The 23,362-nt window shown below is 35.0% G+C and overlaps 2 protein-coding genes across 2 annotated transcripts; both read left to right on the top strand.

Annotated features, from left to right (window-relative positions):
• The first annotated feature begins 1,149 nt into the window (after positions 1 to 1,149).
• LOC126974048 (pupal cuticle protein-like) lies at positions 1,150 to 6,307 on the top strand. The gene is made up of 2 exons (XM_050821424.1): positions 1,150 to 1,279; positions 5,286 to 6,307. The coding sequence occupies exons 1-2, from the start codon at positions 1,268 to 1,270 to the stop codon at positions 6,000 to 6,002; spliced, it is 729 nt and encodes a 242-aa protein (XP_050677381.1). The 5' UTR covers positions 1,150 to 1,267; the 3' UTR covers positions 6,003 to 6,307.
• A 5,975-nt stretch (positions 6,308 to 12,282) lies between these two features.
• On the top strand, positions 12,283 to 21,271 carry LOC126973979 (pickpocket protein 28-like). Its single transcript, XM_050821327.1, has 9 exons — positions 12,283 to 12,288; positions 12,533 to 12,666; positions 13,412 to 13,618; positions 14,151 to 14,271; positions 16,520 to 16,668; positions 18,086 to 18,198; positions 19,088 to 19,176; positions 21,079 to 21,154; positions 21,264 to 21,271. The coding sequence occupies exons 1-9, from the start codon at positions 12,283 to 12,285 to the stop codon at positions 21,269 to 21,271; spliced, it is 903 nt and encodes a 300-aa protein (XP_050677284.1).
• Positions 21,272 to 23,362: the final 2,091 nt, after the last annotated feature.

The following is a 23,362-nucleotide window of genomic DNA, read 5'->3' on the forward strand; positions in this document are numbered from 1 at the left end:
TCTTTATTTTTAATAAGGTTCGGAATGTGATTATTTTAGTGTCACGAAATATCAATGTCACTAAAATGGAGTAGTAGCATGTTTGTATGGAGAAATTTTCATTGATCATATTCTATAATGTAATAATAATTAAATTATAAATTAATAAATAATATATAACATAATCTATTATTTCTCTTCCTTCTTAACAATTTTACATAAATTGTTTCTGGGAATCTTGTTTCAAACGAAAAAAAATTATTTCAAATTGGTCTACAAACGGCGGAGATAATTCCACCTGAGTTTGCACCTCCGACTCGAAAAGTAGTCATACCTAGTTTGTAAACTGCAAATTTTGATTTACACTAGTTGTTTCAAAGATAAAATTGTTAATTAAAAAAAAAGTTACACCGTAAAATAATATAGACAGTAAAAGAAACTTTAATAGTAACTTAAGTATATTAAAATCAAAAATGATATCTAATGTAATACTAGAATTATATAATGATGCAATATTATCAAAATGTTACAGAATAAACGAGAATAAGAAGAATAAATTATTTAGATGTTTAATACAACAGTCTGTGAATATCTTAAGTCTATATTTTTACACGTCATAGACCTACCAAGAATGAAGAGAAAAAATAACCGTATTAGACAAAAATTCAAAGGATAATAATTAAGAATGACCCTTTTTGAATACGTACTTGCCTCTTGCGCCAGTTCATCTCGGATCTCATGCGAATCATATCAAAGGGGTGATAGATTATTTCAGTAGGTGATGGAAATATTCATCATTGAATAGAAATATTTATATTTAAAAAGAAGACTTAAAAATTGCATTTTAATCAATTTCTTTTTACTTAAATCTCTATTTACATTAGAACTTCAACGGTCATACTTTGTATTTCGTTCGAGAGTCCTAGCTTACAAAATTAATAAGGTACCTGTTAGGCAAATGAAGTGGTCCGAAATATTTTCAAATACGACAGTTATACATCACTGCACGGAATTAAATAAAGCTAAAAATTGCCATTGAAAAACATGCTTATGACAGTCGGCTATTATCAATGGCATGCCCCAATACTTTCACGCGTAAGCACTCAGCACCCCCTCTGCGCATGCGCTGAAGTATATAAGCTGGCTCCCGCCCTCATTTCATACAGACGCAAGTTGCACTTAGACATAGCGAATCCTGGAGGACTAGAGTCTTCCATCAGCGCTATAAACAAATAACTATAACAAAACTTTTCTTCTTTTTCTCTGTGCTTCACTTCTAAAAACAAAAATGAAATCCATGGTGAGTAATTCTACGCTTCAATCTCTTTTCCATAATTTATTTCTTACTTCTTCTCTTACTGTATTGTGATCTTTAAATAAGATATCAACAAACAATAGTCAAATTCGTTGATAATAAATCACTGCAAATATTAAGATTGAAATGATTAACGGCGCCAGTTCATTTATCATTCGTTATAATAACAGTATCGTTGTTATACAGAACAAGTAATGGTGTCTTGTTTTCAAACATGCCTTTGTCAGTACTAAGGTGTGATAGTTGACCTTCGACAACTATTGGATTTGCTGATCTGATTTTGCGTCGATTGACAAGTGGTTTTCACAATTGCCTACTTATAAATCGACTTTTCCTAACACGCTTCATACTAAATTCATTTAACAATCAAAATGATTTCAACAAACTTCTGTTTGTATATTCAATAGTGCAGCATACTTTATGTTGTACAATAATATGTTTCATACGCGATGTAAAACCTCTATATTTCACTAACATCGTTGTAATTTTAAATTCGTTGCACACAATTGTTCAATGATCCGTGCCGTGAAAATTTTCATGATGTATCAAGGCGTGGTGTCGTAAGTTAAAATAATATGAAACGCACACGCAGGTATTGCTCCAATTTTCTAACAATTATACGTTTATATCTGCTATCTCACTTACGCTAGGTCACGATTTATGAAATTTGTACAAATTCTTCGTAAGAAGTTTGTCTAATATTCACATAATTTAAAAATTTAATTGGCGCGTGAAATTATTGCATATACACGTTGTTTGTTAATCCATTTCAAGATATCTTATCTATGTTTTAATTAAGGTTAGATGTTGCTTATTTATAAATTTAGCGTCATGGTAAGCTCAATTTATGTATGCATTAGACACATTACGAAATTGTATTAATATTAGATAGGTACATAGAATATGACATTTGCAAATAGTATTCTGAAAGCGTATTACTCAATGATATTACAATATCTTACTTGAGTGTAATGTACGAAATAGTCGATTGCATTATTTAATGAAATTATGTCGATACTTACCATATTAAAAACTATATAATAGTAGACAAAATCCTCATGATCATTGCCAAATTCACAACTAACAACCGGCATTCAATTGTCAAGTTTATTTTAAATTGAAAGTAGAGTGACGTATGTATGTAGACTTTCCTGAAATCAAGGCTTATCTGCCCAAATATAGTAAAGGTAAAAACGTAATAAGCATAAATTAACTACAATGTCAACTGCTGATAAATATATATTTAAAGAATCCATGTTTTATACTTTGTTACAATCGATAGTGAGGAAAATTCCAAAATTACCATTTAAATGGTATTTCCAGAAAGAGAACGAGGCAAAATAGTGCATAGTGTAGTTTTTGTCATTATACCGAGCTTGTAAAACAAAATCCTTATATATAAGAATATAGTAATAATCAGTAATATTCATCTCAGAATGGCGGCGCCTGGGGCGCCTACGCAATCGATAAGATCAACGTGAATCAAATGTTTAATAGAACTCATTTAGATAATAGCTAAAATATACGCTTTATCATGATTGCAACCTAAGGGTTATTCAAATAAAAATCGAATGAGACTTATATTTTCGTCGATGAAAACCAACTTCATTCGCAGAAAAGACATTGTTATCAATGAGACAGAATATATCTTGCCTTTTTTACGTTTTACGGCAAACCTAATTAAAACGTTTACATGTATCGAAAAAAAGCTTAATCTGATGCTTATTATTATTATGATTATAGTTTTATATAGATTTGAGTCATTTCGTAGTTTAAGGGTAAATTTTAAAATACCCTCAAAAGATAAACTTTGCATCGAGACGTTTTAAATTTCCAAGAACGGCTTGTCCTACAAAATCTGTATTTAGGATTATTATTTTCTGATTACTAGCCGCCTACTGGTATTAAGAGATTAAATCCAATATAACAACATCCGGTGCAACAATTTAAATACTTTATTTATCCATTAGCATATTTCGCATAAGACCTAAAAGGCACTTGATTTAAATACGAAATATAAAATGTATTCTTGAATTTAGTCTTGCCTTATTTTTATATGTCTCTCGCTCTATATTTTTAGTTTTATTGACTTGTTGAATATTTTTCTAAGTCAATTACATAATTATTAACCGCTAGATTTCTCTCTGTATAAATATATATTTATTTAATTCGGAGAGTCTTGAAGCTAAATATAATATTTTACTAATTTAACTTTAGTTATGTAAAATAAAGTTGTTAAAATTTCGTAGGCTATTTTTAAAACTTCATGTCTTCCAAGATATGCTCTTAATATCTCTGAATATCTTCAGGAAGTAAAAGCAATAATAGCCACGGTAATATCGATGATAAAAATGGAACGCGGTAAAGACATAAATAGGGCACATAAAAAAGGGCAGGCAAATGTCAATTTAATACACGAGGGTAACCAGTTACCAGTTAATGAATGTTTGTGGGCTGCTCCGGATTGCTGGCTTCCTGCTTACTGGCCTTCAACTAGCCTTCAAACCTTGCCATTCACTTGGTACTTACTTTTAATAATCACGAACAAATGAAAGCGTAGGTTCAAATAACTCACAGGTGTCCAATAACAGTGCGCGCCTAAATGGACGCTTTAAATATCTCAGCCATTTTTTGTTATCCAACTACAGATGATAACTGATCTCGGCTCGAAGCAATACAGATTCACTTTCCATATATTTTTATAAATCGTGACTTTAGAAACAATTGGATCAAATAGTAAGATTTTTTGCGTTAGTCAATTTCGATTTCATACTTATCAGATAACATGCACATAGCTGTCTTAATTTGTATAAACAAAACAAATAACATGATTGAAATTCGTTTAAATTCAAATAACAATTAACGCTACAGAGGCACCTGGTTTTTTTTTATTTCACATCATAATATTATTGTAAATGTTGCGCATGCCAGAAATTTCGCCATTCAACAGTAAAAATATAAACCAAGGGCAAGAAATATCATGAAAGCTAACAAAGATAGTGATAATATCTATTATTTTGCAACATGACGTGCTTTTAGAATATAAAATTTATTATCCACAGAATGTATACAGTTGAATTTAATGCAACCTCATTGTTCTATTTGTTATGAATGCTATGTGAACTAACTTGACAGTATTAGTGAGAAATTTTTGTTTCTTTAAAACATGTACGAGATGTTAGCACTAGTAATAACTAAACAATGCCAAATTAAACCTAAAGGCATAGTTTCCACGCTCCCTTTTAGTACAATATATGGAAGCTAAATAATGTCAAAGTTAATGAAATCAATAATGAGATTATTAGGAGCAACGCGTCTTAACAACATTATAATGAAGTCTTCAATGTAAGACGCCTGGCATGACTGACCACAGAGTGTAAAGCCATGACATAATTACGTGATACTGAACTAACATTCGCCACAAATTCCATAGTAATCTCATAAGCTACGTATTTTATTACGCACCAGTTAATTCATTGACATTTTACGCGATCTTTAACATGATAATTAATATCAAATGCAACAAAATTATGACCAACCTTTGCCACAAGACTTTTCCGATTATCTTTTGATTATAATCTTAATATCAATAGCGAATTTTACAATAGATTCATTCACACCTCTACGATAAATGATCTAAATACCGAAATAAGTAATTATTCGTAAATAATTTCGAATGTACTCAGCAACTATTAATTACCATTCGACTGTTCAATATAATTACAACCATTAAATGTAAACATTAACAAAACTTAACTAGGACATACTAAGAAATAAACAAACTATACAAGTACTAAGAACTAGTTTGGGTAGGTTCCGTAGTTAACGTCAATCAACATTTAATTGTTGATTATTGGTTTGCAATTCTTTCAGTTGAGCTACTCCTTAGTATAAGATTAGAAGTTGCTCCAGTTCAAATACTTTTCATATATTTATTCTTTTTATATATATTTTTTTCAAATATGGAATACAGTGTGTTATTTGTCAACAGATTGTTGTATGTTTGGCGTTGGCGTGCGGAGCTCATGCTTCCGGTTGGGCCGGTCCCCCCGCCAACATCGCTCTCTCCCAAGACGGACGGAATATCTTAGATACACCGGAAGTCGCCCAGGCTCGGGCAGCCCATCTCTCCGCGTTACAACAGGCAGCACAAAACAACAACAACCCCCAGGACGATGGCTCATACGACCCCCGTTGGGACAACGAAGAGTACTGGCAACAATCTGAGGGAAAATGGAACGGTGCTCCCGCTAACCAGTGGAACGGTGCTCCAGCCAACCAGTGGAACGGTGCTCAAGCCAACCAGTGGAACGGCGCCCCCTCTCACCAGTGGAACTCCGCACCTGCTGCCCCCGCGTGGAACGCTGGTGCCCCCGCCCCAGTCGCCGAAACACCTGAAGTAGCTCAAGCCCGCGCCGCTCACCTGGCCGCTCTCAACGCTGCCAAGCCCGCACAAAACCAGTGGAACGCCCCCGCTCACAACCAATGGGACTCTCCAGCTCAAAACCAATGGAACGCCCCAGCTCAAAACCAATGGAACGGTGCTCCTTCATGGCAAGGACCTCCCGCTAACATCAAGCTGGCCCAGAACGGAGCTGGTATCTTAGAGACCCCTGAGGTGGCCGCCGCTCGTGCCGCTCACTTAGCTGCCCACGCGCAGGTCGCTCACAACGCTCCCGCCCCTCACCAACAACAACAGCGCTGGTGAAAACCTTCATCCTTCCTCGGGTATCAACGCCTCTAGCGCGATAACTGCGGTCCCGGTGACCCCCAACACTTAACGCCCTGGAGTGAGGTCACGATGCCTCCATTCTCCTTCGATCTCCTCTTCGTTCTTCTTCTAGAATCTAGATCTTCAAAGTGCAAGTGCGTCAGCCTATTCTTTCCTATGACTTTCAGTTGCTATTTATAGAAATTCTTTTCAACGGACTTATTGTACATAATATTATAAATAATTGTATGTATGCGTATGTAATAAAACGATTTTTCCACGTGGAAACGTTACTCAAAATCTCTGCTTGTTTTGTTTTCACCTAAAAAACCTAGACGGAACAAATACATTTGTAATTGTATGATACAAATACCCAGTTCATTTGAATAAAAGCAAATGTATTGTAATTAAGATTGCAGTGATAGATTGACTAATGAAAGTACAATATAAAATTGACAAATTGGAGGCATTTCCTGGAGGTGGACATGCAAATACACTGAAAGAATATTGTGATTGCCTTTGCGATAATAATTTTAATGGCATAATTGTACGTACAAACTTTAAATAACAAAGCATTAAATAACATTTTTTCTGTGAAAGTCGCGTGCTTACACAGTTAATAATTAACGGTTATTTTATATCATATACGTGTACGCTAGTCAAAGCGTTACATTTACGATCCTACAATGTTGGTAAAATATATTAATAACAACAAAACTAGACTTCAAAGTACCGTTTTGAAATAGACGCTACAAAGTTGATATTGATATTAATTTATAACCCTTTTTAATAAGGTAAACATTTCTAACAAAAAATATAGATATTTTCACTGCTATAACTATTATGTTAATTTGTACTGAATATTAGAAACTTTATCGGTCCAAATATTAGTATAACTCTCGTCTCTTTTCTGTAGACTTCAATTAGAGTCGGGCGGCCATTTTTGAAAGTGGAGTGAAAGATTAGCTAGACGGAATTTATCGCTTGTGTTGTGTGACAGACTCAAAAGTCGCCAGCCTACCAGTATTTATTCGGTGAACGAATGGATACCTTGGCGTTGCGTAGAGATGTCGCTTCTTCGTGCCTCATCTACAACATCAACAGAAGTATGTAAATAGCTATAACAGAAAAGAAACTTCTGGACACAGAAACTCTTTATCCCTATTTACGTCTCCTTTACAACCCATTTTTGTGCATCATCATGATTATAATTTATAAGTTACACAGTCTTGAAAGTCGCACCTGTCTCCCAATGCAGTGGACAGTTTATTTGCAGCAGTGCGGAAAGCTTGTGTTTACCAGTGAGAGGCTCCTTTGCACAGGATGCCGGCTAAATTATGGGTACCACAATGACGCCTATTTCTGCCGTGAAGCAGTAATGTGTAAGCATTATTGTGTTTCGGTTTGAAGGGCGCCGTAACTAGTGAAATTACTGGGCAAATGGGACTTAACATCTTATGTTTGGTGACGGGCGCTATTGCACTGCATCGTAATGGGCAGGGTTTATCAAATACCATTCCCTTAAGATTATAAAAAAAAAACATTTTTTCACATAGGTCACATAACACATTAATATCGTCATAATAACGGAAATAAAAAAAAAACAAATTTATATAAACTATGCTTTATTTATTCATAACTAGCTGACCCGACTGACGTTGTTCTGTTCATAATAAAAAAGACTCTTGCGGATGGAATTTTGGAAAATTCTTAGCTGACCTCTACTCGGAGAAAAGAATATTCCAACCAAATTTCAAGTCTTTAGCTCTAATGGTTCCAGAGATATCGTGATGAGTGACTATATACGTGGAAATCTCTTATATAAAGATAAAAAAAACCTTTGTTATGTGTGGGCATCATAGCCACATGCGGTAGATGGACAAAAACTGTAAAACAACGTTTCCCTTAAAAACAAAAAAAAACAAAACGTTGAGATAATTTAGTAATGCTTTTTCACCACATAATCAATGTAAAATTCAGTTCAATACGTATCAGCACCGTTGATACGTATTTGTTCCAGATTTAGGACTGTTTGGGAATGGATCGACCGCCCTCAGGCTATAAATATTAAATTTTATTGTACGATATTATATTGCAGCAAAATTTTTATGAAAAAATGAAGACCGCTGAGTTTCTTACGCCCGTTTTTCTCACTTTTTGACCCTGTTTTTATTATAAGACAGTATTACTTGCCAAATTTCATAGTGTTAGGTCAACGGAAAATACCCTATAAATCTTGATTCCCTTAAGAGTTACTAAATATATGTTTATTGATGCATATTCGGCCCTATCTTTTTTTTACGTTAACTTAGATGTTTTTATTTTTCACTGCTTCAAGAAACTATGGATATCTAATATGTATGATATATCGTTTCAATTTCAACTCAATACCTTCAAAGGTTTCCGAGGTAAAGTGTCTTGACAGACCCACAGATAGACTGACGGATGGACGCACGGACGGTCAATAAAGTGATACTATAAGGGTTCCTTTTTTCGTTTTGAGGTACGGAACCATAAATAATAAAAAAATTGACAAAAAAACAACCGACTTCAAAAACGCTATTCCAAAACAATAGATAAGTGCACTAAAAAGTATAAAAATAATTGCGTATTTTTTATACAATCTAATTCTAGCTACGATTATTGTTATTTTTGGAATCGGTGTCCTCCCGCCGCGGACCCACTCTCGCCTCTCGCCTCCTAACGTCGCACGTGCGACTAAAGCACATCTCACCTATAACTATGTATGTACAAACCTACCTTGGCTGACACCGACTAGTCATTTGTCTAAATATGTGTTGATCTACTAAATTTTGCCATGCAGTAATGAACGTTAGCATATTGCAATTTGATTACAAACAGATAGAAATTCTGCCACAGATCGCACCCTTACTGTAAGTCGTTAAGGAGGCCCATTGATCATCATATTCGACTAAGACAATTACTAGACCATAACTATGTGTTGGTATATGACTTAAATATCCGGATAGCATAAAAAAGATTCGGCCGAGTATCGTTATTTTGCTCCTAACAATTGAATAGTTCCGTTACTTTGTCATGGATCCCATAATCAGAACATAACTAAACTCTCACCAAACTACCTTTAAAGTATATCCTCTCCAATAAAAAAAGAATCATCCAAATCGGTTTGCGTGCGTATTGAGTTATTCGTAAATTTGTGTAAAAAAACATACCGACGAATTGAGAACCTCCACCTTTTTTGAAGTCGGTTAAAAAGATAACGACTATTGTCCATCTACTTAAGAAATAGCTCCTTGATTTACGATTGAGTGTAACAACCGTTACTTAATATCAGAAGGACAAGCCGATAATTCTAGTTTAAAGTATATAATTTGCCACAGACAGTTGTTGGGCGCGACAAGGGTGATTTATCAAGCGATCTTAAATCAACCGATTACACCGCAAATATTGGGTGGTGGAAATTGAGTTAGGAACAAAGTAATGTTGGAAAGTTCAACGCTGGACTACGTGGCATTTAGATGATGATTTTGGTCACGACATACCATCAAAGTTAATCAGTGTTAAAAATGGCGATTAAAAGCAAAGAAAAGAGAATTGGGGGAGGTTCTATTTCCTCAAAAATGGTAACGCTTTTCCATTTTATTAACGTATTAATTAATTTTGCAGATACCGCTTAAGTTTTTATTAGGTGGTGAGTGATCATTACCGCTCACTTTTTTTATGACAATAAGGGTTGTGTTGACGCACGTGTTGGTAGACCCCCCATAAGTTTGACCCACGATCTGGTCAAGATCGCCGGAATACGTCGGATGAGGGCAGCGCAGGACCGATTGTCGTGGAAATCTTTGGGGGAGGCCTTTGTCCAGCAGTGGACGTTTTCTGGTTGAAGATGATGATGATGATGAAGGGACGAGACGAGGAGGACGTTTAGCTGAAGGTAATTGATACGCCCTGCCCATTACAATGCATTGCCGCTCAAGCATCTTGACAAACCCAAAAATTCTGAGCGGCACTACAATTGCGCTCGTTACTTTAAGAAATAAGATGTTAAATCTCATTTGCCCAGTAATTTCACTACCTACGGCGCCTTTCAGACCGAATCAGAATAATGCTTACACAATACTGCTTCACGGCAGAAATAGGCGCCGTTGTGGTACCCATAATCTAGCCGGTATCCTGTGCACAGGAGCCCTAAATACACTGATAAAATTACATAATCAATGTCTTAGAAGTTGATACATAGCTGAGTTAGTGAACTTTTACAGGCGGAATCAACATGTAAGATAAAAAAATAAATGTGGCTCTAATTAATTCTAAATTATAAATAGATATATTTTTAACTTGTCAAAATAATAATGCAGTATATTATATAATAAGAAAAGCACAGACTAAAGTATAAAATACAATAATAATAATAATTTAATGATTAAATACAAGTAATAATAATAAAATATAATACTATCACTATGACAACGGTACGTCATGCGTCTTACGATATATTTGGTAGGTCTGAGAATCGGTCATCATCCATTTTCTATACCCTTATGTTCGCCTGGTAACAAAACCTCCTTAAATACCGACAAAATAAATCTTAAACAGATAATGGAGATAATAATAATTAACAGCAACTAAAGAAGTTTCCACTTTGTTACATGAGTATTTTGTGAATATAAAATTATAATTTAATTAAATGGTTTTTTGTTTCAGCATAATGAATGGATACGTCATGATAATATACCACAATATTCCACACCCTGGTACACTTGGGATAGAAAGACAGCTTTGAATAAGGAGGTATGTTGACAGTCAATTTGTATTGGCAATACAAAATTATATTCTTACTAATACTTAATACATAATTCAAATTCAAATATTTTTATTCAAAATAGGATGTGAAATCACTTATTGAAAGTCAAAAAAAACTACCACCCATTCCAAAGTGAATGCCTCAGGCCTGAGAAGAATGGGCGCAACAAACTCAGCGGGCTTTTTTTTTTCATCAAAAATATTTTTTACAATTAAAGTAACATTTACAAAGTAACATTGTACAATTAAACTTATTATTTAATAGCCTGAGGGCGGTCGCTCCATTCCCAATCTGTGGTATCATTAAGAAAGTCATTTATGTTATAGTAACCTTTACAACACAAACGTTTTTTAACAATTCTTTTGAATAACGTAATACATTTGTTTTGAACATTTTCTGGGATCTTGTTGTAAAAGCATATACATCGCATACATCGAATTTTGCTCTCAATGATTCTCTAAGACGTAGGTTATAAAAATAGGTATCCAAACTGAGGGTTCTTGTTAAAATCGCGAACTTGCGAGTGTCAAAAAGCTACGTAATAGTCGTATAAAATGTTTGCCGTATGTTATCATATAAATCAATTGTGTTTAGTAAAGTTTTTTTTTTTCAATACAATTGATAAACATGGTGTACTTCCAGAGGCTACTATGATTCTATAATGCAGTGGCGAAGCTTGACTTGGCGGGGCCCCGCATAAATATTTGCTTGGGGGCCCTAAAGATGGGTAAAGATTTCTCATAAAAAAAAATCCATAAAATTAAAAGAAATATTTATTAATCATAATTATCTATCTGTCACATCTTCCAATTTTTTTACGAACAATGCAAATTAAATGTACACTCTCCTTGTCCTTTTTTTCGGGAAGCAACAAAACTTTTTATTAATTTTTGCTTCCGCGCGTATAATTGATACTGCAGATACGGTGGTAGCTACGCCCCTGCTATAATGCCGTATCGTGCTAGAAACAACACGCAATGAAGCTCATTCCATAGTTTGGTTGTATCTACATGTGCAATGCAAAACTAATTAAAAGATTCTTTCAGCAAACAAGCTCTTTCCGCTGGTTTGATATTTGAGTGATATGTAAATACAATGTTCTACAAAAATATTGTATTATATTGTAGTCCTTAGCAGAAAAAAACGCGTGACAATGCTATTTTTGAATAATAGTCTCACTTCCGTAAAGAAAAAATGACAACAAAACACTCCAACATTCATAATTTACTGGCAGTCAGGCAGGCATTTATTTTCTCAAAATTGATTCCTTTAGAATTCTTTCTGATGTCATTTCTAGTATACTAGATACTACTACCGCTTCTGAAACAAATGGCGCTCAGAGAGAGAAGAAGCCGCTCAAGAAACTCTCCCAGCATTCTTTTTATGCGCTCTTTTCAATAAAAATATACAATGTTGTACAGTCATTTCTATTGCTATAAAATAATCATAATCTAGTCCCAGGCTGTCCGATCACTTAGATATTCATCTATGGAGGTAATAGGATTTACGACAGAGCCATTTTTTATAAAACATTTAAATTTATTTATAGAGGTCCGTATTCCAGATGTCTTAATACTTAAACCATCATCAATATTGTTGTCTCTTTTATACACAGTCATAAAGCAGAGACAAAACACACTTGATCACGGATATCGTATTGAGACACGGGCAGTACCATCTTTATTCGCTACGTGTTCCAGATCCTTCTTGTTCATGTGATAACTAATCTTCATTCAAGGTACCACGTGAACAAAGTAATAATATAAGAATCCGTAACAAAACTGTTACAAAGGATTTAAGAGAATATCTACTCACGTCGACACTGCATGGATTGCGGTATATTGGAGAAAAAAAATTAACCTGGTTTGAAAGGTATGGTGGTAGTAAAGGTTAAACAGGTCCTTAGATAACATACAATTAATTATAATTCGCATTCCTTGAAATAATGAAAAATAATGTAATCATTTAATGCTGTTCTCTATAAAAATGAAGGAAATAAAAAGAAATATTATAACAAATCAGGTTCCGCTATATTACTTGCGCTTGACTACAGCTACGAGCTCCGTACCACAATACGCAGTGCGATAGTTAAACGATTTATTGCGACTTATTAGCGATAAATCCAAATTAACACAAACTAGAAGAAAGTTGAAAATACTTTTTGGTTGAGTGTATCTATGTTGTTATACATCCAGTTGACTTGGAAAAACTACGGAGCAATGTTCGTTCCAAAATTTATTTGTAGGTCACGAACGAGTAAAAAAAAGAAGGACTCCCCGCCATGATATTAGCAAGTGAAGCACCGTTATGCTAGTGTCGTTTTTACACTTTTTCACAACGCACGACGGCATTTTTAAAATAATTTATTGAGACGCAAATTAATCTGTCACAGACGATGACAATTCTCATAATGGCCGCCTATCTGCCTGTTTGTAGTGTAAGTGTGTGCGTGGGGCTATGTATTTACACGTTAATCGGCTTGTTTTGGTGCTACACTGTTATGTAAGGTGACATGGAGTCCTTATTTTTTTACTAGTCCGTGTTGTAGGTATATGGATGTATTATGGGTACGCGATTATTGAGTGGCGTGTCAAATATAATTAAATATTATGTGCAGGTTTTTCTGGCTCATTGCATTCAGTTGCTCTTTAATATGCGCTGGATTCTTCATTTTAAACGTATACGCAAAATGGCGGATGTCACCAATGATTGTTAGCATCAATCCAGAAGATATGCCACTGAATAAATTACCATTTCCAGCATTGACGATTTGCAATGTTAACCAGGCAAAAAAATCGGTGGCTGAACGCTATGTTGCTTATGGGTAAGTTATATTTTAAACTGCGGGTAGTTTTGTTTTTTTTACATTTTTATATACCACGTAGATTCGAATTAGGGTTGTATACTACTACTATTTTTAAAATATAATACTGTAGGCGAAACTAATATATATTATCAGTATACAGAGCGCATATTTTCTGTGATGATCAAAGTATTAATGTTATTCTGTAGCTTAAATTAAGATAGTCAATATAGTGACAAAGGGTTCCATAAGAATAAAAACCTATCAGTAAAAAGCACTATAAATACCAGCAGCATAAATATTCATAGATTTTTGTATCAATTTCTTTTCTCCTATATCTTTATCAAATAGAAATACAAATTAGCCTTACTTTTAGAGGTTTTTCTGACATAATAAGTGACGTAAGTAGTGTAAGCTCAAAGCAGTAAAAAATATTCATAGAAATTATTTAAAAATTCTTTTTTAATAAATTCCTTCTGTACTATATTTTTTTGTGTAAAGAATCCAAAAATGATTAATGAATAGCTCGTATTTTATGGAATATTAATTTTAGAGATCCTGTCGACAAGAAGTTATTGGAAAGTTTATGTTCAACACAAAACGACGCCGACCTATTTGAAGATGAAATCGCTGACACCGCAGATTGGGACCATACTAGGACTTTTCTTATCAAGGTAAATACGCATTTTATATCACATTTGTTAACAGTATGATATTAGCGTCATGACGCGGTCTGGTCATTTAATCTCGTGACCGAAGTGTACTTACAAGCTCATCAATACTACGAGTACTATTGAAATCTGTAGTGTCTGTCTGTAATCAAATTTTTTGAAGTGAAAACTTCTTTACTTTCCTTTTTACTTTCTAGTCTGAACTAGATCCGCACTAAGCCACGCTTTTTAAGGCTTATATACCCCCGGGTCTGTTCCATTTTCAAATGATTCTCTTCGATCTTTAAATTTAAATTGTACTAAAAATTTCTTTTAACTATTTTTATATATTATCCATCCTTTTTTTCTGTTTGATTTTATCCTGAACTCACTAGAAATTTTCTTTAATTTTACAAAACCAAAAAACTCGTTACGCTGGTAGGAATCGTACCCGGGTCTCCAGCGTCTAAAGTTAACACTTTTCCGCTGAGCTACGAGTATTGTTCTCGGAGCTGTCGAAATTATCAATGCCTTCAAGTTTGACAACTCTCGTCATGTATGTCGAAGCGTTGCTACGCGACAATATTCTGATTTCTTACGTCATGACACATAGACACCAGGAAAACATAAATATGGTAGCGGTGATAGTAATGTCTTTCATAGCGGTTGAAATCATGCGTCATCCTAGCAACATGTACCAGGACTTCATCTGCAGTTTAGAGGTTCATGCACAATGCAGGTTTCACTTCTCACAAGTGTACTTTGTTCGCCCGTAATTTTTCTTGTAATAAATAAACGTTTTATAAATGTCACCAATTCTACGAAAATTAAAATTTTTATCTGACTGTTGTTTATCCTTTTAATATCCAATAACGGCTTGAAAGATCTTGATGAGAATAACTTTTAGAAAAAATCGATGTATTATTTCATAAAGTTATTGAGAAAAATACAAAGTAGATTAGCGAGTCTTTGTATAAACATCACGAAAGTATGAATAAAAAAAAAATTGTTTTTCCAGCAACTAAAGTAGCGTTTTAAGCATTTTTTCATAAGGACATTTTGATATGTCAGTGGCGAAATCATTTCATCAAATTCAAATATTTTTTTAAACCTACAATTACTCGTGTCGACGAAAGTTTTAAACTTTCATGTTACATATGATAGCGAGTCTACTTTTAGCACAGCTAAGGGGGCCTATAATTGTCGAGATCACATTGAAAGTCAAGAGAAATAGATATTATGAAATATTGCGATTGGTTTCCCATTTTTTAATGTGCATAGTTATCCGTGAATGCACGAGAAGAGCGGCAGTTCGCGACGAGTGGCGTCGCATTGTGAAACGGGCCACTAACCTCGACGTGACGACCACGACCACTCTGACAAGAGTGTAACGCCGAAGAAGACGAGTTATCCGTAATCTTAACAACTGTGTCACTTATTAGGGATACTGGACCATAGTAAATCACAAGAACTTTTCATTGCAAGCGTAGGAGTGTGAGTTGCTTTGTCCAAATTACTTACATGAGCATGAATCTGAAAATTCAACAGAACACAACATTATTATGCAGATATATAAAGCACGGCTTTGGAAATTTTATTTCTCAGCAACCACAATGTAACCTCATAACATATGGTTGGAAAGGTCTTGATGAGAAGTGATTAAAATCGTTGAGTTTGAGTTTATAGGGGATCGGGATCGAAAGCCATTCCGGTTCAAACATTTCCCAGAGATTAAGTTTTATCTACCATTACATATGCTTAACCTGGCGTGCATATACGGGCAGGAGCATGCCAGGGCAGAGTGGGTCGTCACTAGACGGTAAAAATTGACTTACGAACAAACAAAGCCATATTGCTTTTTATCTTATACTAATACGCCGAGATAGATTGGAATTTTTTAATGTTATTTACTTCGTGGATTGGGATTGTAACAACTACTTACATTTATGAACGGTGGTTTATTGCCCGATCGAAATTTACTAATTTAATTAAAAACATATACCCAGATGTGGAACTTCATGCAATATTTCAGTAGGGAACCAAGCCCGCAATACATAGCTTGAGAGGCAGTCTAACACACAAGATTAACAGGCTTGTACAAGCGAATAATCTTTATAGAATTTGGGTTTCTAGGTGATCGGGATCGATAGCTATTCAGGCTCAAACATTTCCCTAGGGTTACATTGAAAATAAGGTTTGTTCACTAGAACGTGAACTATTTGGGACAAATCGGTTTGTATACATTGTAAGTCACTATTAATATTTTCTCCAGGTTACTCAACCTTGCGAAGAAATGCTCACGAAATGTATGTGGAACTCAAAGACGATGAACTGCTACGATTTATTTAATGCACAACTTACTGATGAGGGATTATGTTGCACCTTTAACGTGGTTCACAGGGATATGATGTTCAGGAATCCGTAAGTTTTAATATCATTATGTATTACTTTACATAATTGTAATGCGTAGTCAGGGAGGTTATTTCAAATAAACACGAGAAAGATCTAGAGAATTGTCATCCTCTTTTCAAGACTGTATTTAGTTTTCAACGGTTGCAAGCAAAACATCAACGTTCGGACATTTGCTGTTAGGTCTAATTTTAACTAATTTTCGATCATTTTGTCAAGAACATTCTGGATATTTCGAGAAAATTCCTAAAAAACTACATTTATTGATTATGAGCTCGTGCGAACGACAAGCTATCATAATGGGTATCTTGGTCGTACGTGACAGAAAGTTCCTTGAAAACCACACTGTGGAGGAACACCTCAGATCCGCATGGTGCGGGTGATAACCAAGGTCACAACCTTGGTTACAACGCCACAGCGTTTCGTGCAAAGGTGGAAAGACGTCAAACAACTCATTGAACATATTATATTATCAAAGTCAAATAAACTTCATTCAATTAGGCTTAAACTAAGCGCTTTTGAATTGTTACCTACTAATAAATATTTCTCTTAGATTACTGAATCAACCAGATGTTCGGAAAAAGTAGAGATCTTGAGAAGAACATACAAGATATTCCAAGAGCCACTCTTTTCAATCAATAGAGTATTTACAATGGCTGCAATTTACAAAGCAAATTAGTTTGTAGAGAGAGCACTCGATAGTAAATTTCTTCCGGTATCGGTCGAAGATTTCCCAAAGAGACGTCTGCATGGTCTTTGTATACGTCATTTCCAGAACAGTAATGTATGTTACAGCCGTCCAAACATATCATTGATTTGCAGAAGAAATATACTCAAATATTCGACATGTTTATATTAGGTAATTTTGAGATAGGGAAGGAAAATATGCATTAAAATGGTTTTTTAGTTATGGCTACATTTCTTAGAATAGCAAAGTAACTAAAAATAGGAAAAAAAAACGGTTTCTTCAAAGAAAGCGCAAACAGAAGGTCGGCCTAAGTCTTCTGATTTATCGGTACCAGATAACACTAATCTTACGTGATCACTTACCAGCATAAGAATACATATGCGGGTCGCCGGTTATTCAAATGAATTAGAAAAAAAATATAATATCACCTAGGGCCGGTTCAACGTTTGCTTAAAAAACCAAACTTGCTTTAAAAAGCTTGTTCAGAATCCAGATGTTAATAATTAATCTGCCAATTCTTAAATGTACTTTTTACTATGTCAATTTTATTTTTCCATCCATATAAAACGCTAATATAAAAATACCAATACCGAATAAGTGCTCACCAAAACTTTCCATAGACAGATTATTGAAATGGCAAAATCAAGAATAAAATAATAAAAAGTTGCGTACAAATAACTAAGCAAATTGTACTCTAATATTATTGTTGTTAAATTCATGACAATGTTCTTTGTATCACAGAAAAGATTTGAATGACATGAACATCACATTTCCATCACCTGCCGTTGATTGGACGCCGGAAACCGGCTATCCACACAACTCGCCACCTGATGGATTTCCGTGGAAACCAAAAGGTACCAACATCGTTGAATTACTCTTACCTTTACAGCTCTATTGAATTGACCTTTGTATATAATGGAACTTTCCTTGGATATTGTCGACCATAGATCTCCTGCAAATTATTTGTCAGGCCATAAATATTGCTACAACTTGAAATCTTTTAATTATGTATTGAGACGCGTTATGCTAGAAAGTTCATGTAGAAACGATTTCTAAAACTAAAACGAGAAAATATTCTTTTGTTAATATTATGATATGTAATAAGTAATAACTATGTAATATCTCTCTTTAACACATATTTTGGTGAATAGGACTACTTAATTTATTTTTGAAATGTCTTACTTTGCATCTCAGCTGTACGAAATTAAAATATTTATATATAATTGCCAGAATACGTTGGATGAGGGAAGATAACGCAGGATCGATCGTCGTGGAGATCTTTGGGAGAGGCCTTTGTCCAGCAATCTTTCGGCTGTTGTTGATGATTATTTATTATATATGTATAATTAGAAGACTTACCTATTTAACTAAATCTAAGTTTTGGATACATTTCATAGAGAATTGATATTAAGTATGTGGTTATTATTTTTTGTTAAAAATTGATAAAAGTGCATCTATATAATTCGTAATTTAAATTTATCCACTGTCTGTCGCGAAAGGCCTGTCTCATTAAACCAAACATTTATATTATTCACTTGAAATTCCCAATATTACAGTGCAAAAGTTGCTTACGATCTAGTTCAGTAAACTTGTAAAATAACTGCACAAATACGGCTGTCTTGTTTCTTTTCAGCACCATTCCATAAACCTACGTATAGGTACAAGTACAAATATTTAAACTTCTTAAAATTATCGTAAGTTACCTGAATTTGACTTTACGTTTAATACTTTCGTCATTCACAGGTGTTGGTACTGATCATGGGTTGACGCTAATTCTGGATGCAAATATTCCAGAATATTACTGTGCTTCTACGAAAAGTGTTGGATTTAAAGTAAGTGGATTTCACCGGAAAGTCTACCAACGTGGAGAAGGTTATAGTGTTAAAAAATTAGTATCTGTATCTAGTAGTTAGTCGAATCTTGGCATCCATTTCGAAATTGACAATTCTAAAACAACATACCGTTCTAACGCGGACGAGACAAACATCAATGTGATAAGAACAACTCCAGCTCCGACATAAATCGATGTCAAAGTTAAATAAACTTTATTCAATTAGGCTTAAACTAAGCGCTTTTGAATCTTCATTGTAAATATTTCTTTTGAATTACTGAATCTACCATATGTTCTGAATAATAGATCTCGTGAGAAGAACATACAAGAAACTCAACGGCCACGATTTTACAATGGCTGTACAAAACAGATTACTTTGTTAGGTATTGCATCCAATATATGGATCGTGTTTTAAATTAAAAGCGTTTTAAATATTAAAAATATTATAAAAATTTATAAAGAATAAACTGTATAAATATAAAGTTCTCTATTGGATGCATCAACCCTTTGAGTTTAAATACCTTGTTTGTAATGTCTAATGTCTCGTGAACAAGATGGTCGTGATCGTGAGTCGAAAGCTCAAAAATCTGAGTTTCGTTCTTGGTAATTTCCTGCACCAAAAATAAACCAATCTTTTTTAAATAAACCAAGTTTGAGAAACTTAATCGGAAGGAATCTATATACCTATTAGAAATATCTGCGTAGGTTGCTGTTTTTTTTCGCTTATTTTTGGTGGGTTTGTATACTAGGCTTCTCTTCTCTTCTTTTATGATCAAGCCGTTTTAAGCACTTATTGAAAGACTCTAGCACATATGTATGTGTGTGTAACTACTACAATAACTTGATTATGTAATCAATTACATCAAGAAAAGTAGAACAGAGAAGCACAGATAATGATGATATTGATCTAATTTGAAAATAATTTTGACCAAGAAAAAAAAGAGTCGAGAACATTAGTATGGAAAATTGACTACCAGTGTTTACTCTTAATAGATTATCAGTTTTCTTTTAGTTGATCCCGACGAAGTCATCAATCAAAAATGTCAAAGATTCGGTGCTCGCCGTTTCATAAGTAATCGTTTAGATATTACTAGACGCGTATGGTTCACGTATCACTCACAGCGAGTGTTTTTTTTTATAAGAATAAGGGACGAGACGAGCAGGACGTTCAGCTGATGGTAATTGATACGCCCTACCCATTACAATGCAGTGCCGCTTAGGATTCTTGAAAAACCCAAAAATTCTCAGCGACACTACTATTGCGCTATTGCGCTCGTCACCTTGGGACAAAAGATGTTAAGTCACATTTGCCCAGTAATCTCACTAGCTACGGCGCCCTTCAGACCGAAATACAGTAGGTAATGTTTACACATTACTGCTTCACGGCAGAAATAGGCGCCGTTGTGGTACCCATAATCTAGCCAGCTTCCTGTGCAAAGGAGCCTCCCTCTGGAAATGGACTAAATATACAATCTACAATTGTTTGGTAGGCGTAATAAAACCAACTGTGAAAAAAAGAACAATGTTTACACCACCTACCTTTACTGCCCCTCGCCACACAATATCCACCGGCACGGTGCACGGCACTACAGGAACCAACGTGGCTTCAACAATCGATGGGCGGCCAAGAACGTCTCGGAGAGCACTTTCTCGTACGGCGGTCGCAATCGGAAGAAGGGGTGTGCAGGCTTATGAGCAGCGCCCACACATATGTCACGCAATTGTCGCACCTAGCGCAACCAATTTGCTACCAGTTTCAACATAGGGTCGAAGTATAGTAGCGATAGATGGCACCCCCGCGTGTCCGATCTTCAAAGTTGAAATTAACTGGCACTTTATCAAACAATAAAACATGCACAGACCGAACAAAAATTACCATAACCAACTCAAATTGGTTGTCCAGATATTACTCCATAATCCAACGGAAACTCCAAAAATAGCAAAACTAGGAGAGATCTATGGACCAGGCATAGAAGCACGTGTGGCCATCAAGCCCAAGATCCTCGACGCTCAACCAGCGCTCAAAGACATTGACGTGGCCAAACGACTCTGTTTATTTTCTAGCGAAAAAGCATTGGTTTTTTACAGGTTGGTAATTGTTTAACCATTATAGTTGATCTATTACTTACGTGCCGGATGTGACAGAAATGAGAACTTAAGAAATTGAAGAAAAGAATGTTATTTTCTACGTGGGTGTAATTTGTAGGTAGGAGACGAAGCCGAGGGCCTTCATACAACCAAGTAGTGTAGTAGTAAAGTTGCAGTCCGCGTGACACGCAACGAGCGCTCTGAAACCGTGACAGCTTGCGCGCTATGCATTTTTAGTATAGCTAATTGTATATCAATATCATACAAATAAATTGACATCGAATCAATAAATATTAAGGACCTTTCATTTGACTATTCTACGACGACATGTTTTTTAGTTTACATATGCGTTGTCGTAGAAAATGCCAAAAAAATGCACGCGTCTTGCGTGGTATAAAATAATAGGCGGTGGACTAGGAGCATGCAGTCCGGCATGATGAGTAAGGTAGCCACGATACGACCCTTACTCCATTCCTCGCTACTTCCCATGCCGCTGTTCGAGTGCAAGGCAGGCTCAATAAGTGATACGCACTGCCCATTGCAATGCACTTCCGCTCAGGATTCCTTGTAGAACACACCACTCTGAGCACCATTGTAATTGCGCCCGTCACTTCAGACATACCTAAGATGTTGAGTCTCTTTAGCCCAGTAACTTCACTAGCCACAGCACCCTTCAAAGAACCCACAAGGCCGTTCGCCGTTCCTGTGTAAAAAACATAAAAATACCTACTGTCGGAACATCAACAGTTGAAGCGAGTATAGGTTGGAAGTATTTCATGAGAATTGTTTACGCACATTGGCGACTTTTGGCATTGGGAAGCTTCTTCTCATGAAACCCAACCTTTTCCGAAGTTGTGGTAACTAGTCCCTTATGTAATTAATACGTCTTGAGTCTATACTCTAGATTAAACGTCTTGTTACACAACGCATCACACTATTATTTTTTATTTTAGTGTGCGTGCGTTCGTTGAACAGAGAGGCCAACAGCGCTATTTTCAACAAACTCTTCTTCACACTTCTTCTTTTTCTAGCATATATAGTTATATCTAGACGTCTAAGCTATCTACGCTACATACATAGTAAAATGTATAACTTTTAACAATAATGTGTCATTTCTTTGACCAAACTTAGTAATATGATTTCATTTCATTTCATTCGATTATATTTTAACCCACAACCTCCCCGAATCCCGTAATTATAATATAATAATTCATTGATCGCATTGGTATTTCAGGACATACACTTTCAAAAATTGTCAAATGGAATGCGAAGCACGCATGATGCTGGAAGTATGCAAATGTGTTCTCTACTTCATGCCAAGTTAGTCCTTTATAATAATATAGCTGTTTCTTCTCGGCACCCAATCTTGGTCTTTGAAAAGTTCCCAGTTGTTTATATTTATTAAAAAAAGTTAGTGAACTAAAAATTAATTATCTGGAAATTAAAAAAAATCATTACTCCCCATTTTCCTATAAATATTGGAATATAAGGAATCAAAAATCGGTTTTGTTTTATATTTATTACTGTAGTGTAAGTATGTTAGCTTATACTTTAGTATAAGCATTAATAAAATATGAAATTCTCTTAAAATGATGTCCATTAGCCTAAGAAATACAATCCTTTAAACGTTGCCAATTAATAACAGAAACTTACACTTTCTTCATGGGAATCAATCCAATTCCTAACAGCCGATTTAACATTTCCTAACGTAGTATTAACATCATCTTTGGTGCAAATTATATGAAAGTAAACCACTGACCTCTACTGTATACCACTGGACTAGCGGATTTCAAAGTGCTTTCGTGCCTGTTTGATATTCGCCATTTTGGCGCTGTTGGCCATGTAGCGAGAGTCTGCGGTACTAAAACTAGTGATGACAACCTCAGCTAACATCGATAGATGGTGGGAAACTACTTACAAGAAAAAAATGTGTACTTTATTACGATGATTCTTAATGTATAAATAACACGGAAAACAAACGAAATTAATTCAAAATGCAAAAATACTTCAGAGTATTGTACGTTCCTTCGCAGACATTTGTATTATACGTCAAAATTAGTTCTCTGGACGCTCGCGAATGGCGCTTCAAATAAGCACAA

Source organism: Leptidea sinapis, chromosome 31 (assembly GCF_905404315.1).
Source record: "Leptidea sinapis chromosome 31, ilLepSina1.1, whole genome shotgun sequence".
Lineage (NCBI taxonomy): Eukaryota > Metazoa > Arthropoda > Insecta > Lepidoptera > Pieridae > Leptidea > Leptidea sinapis.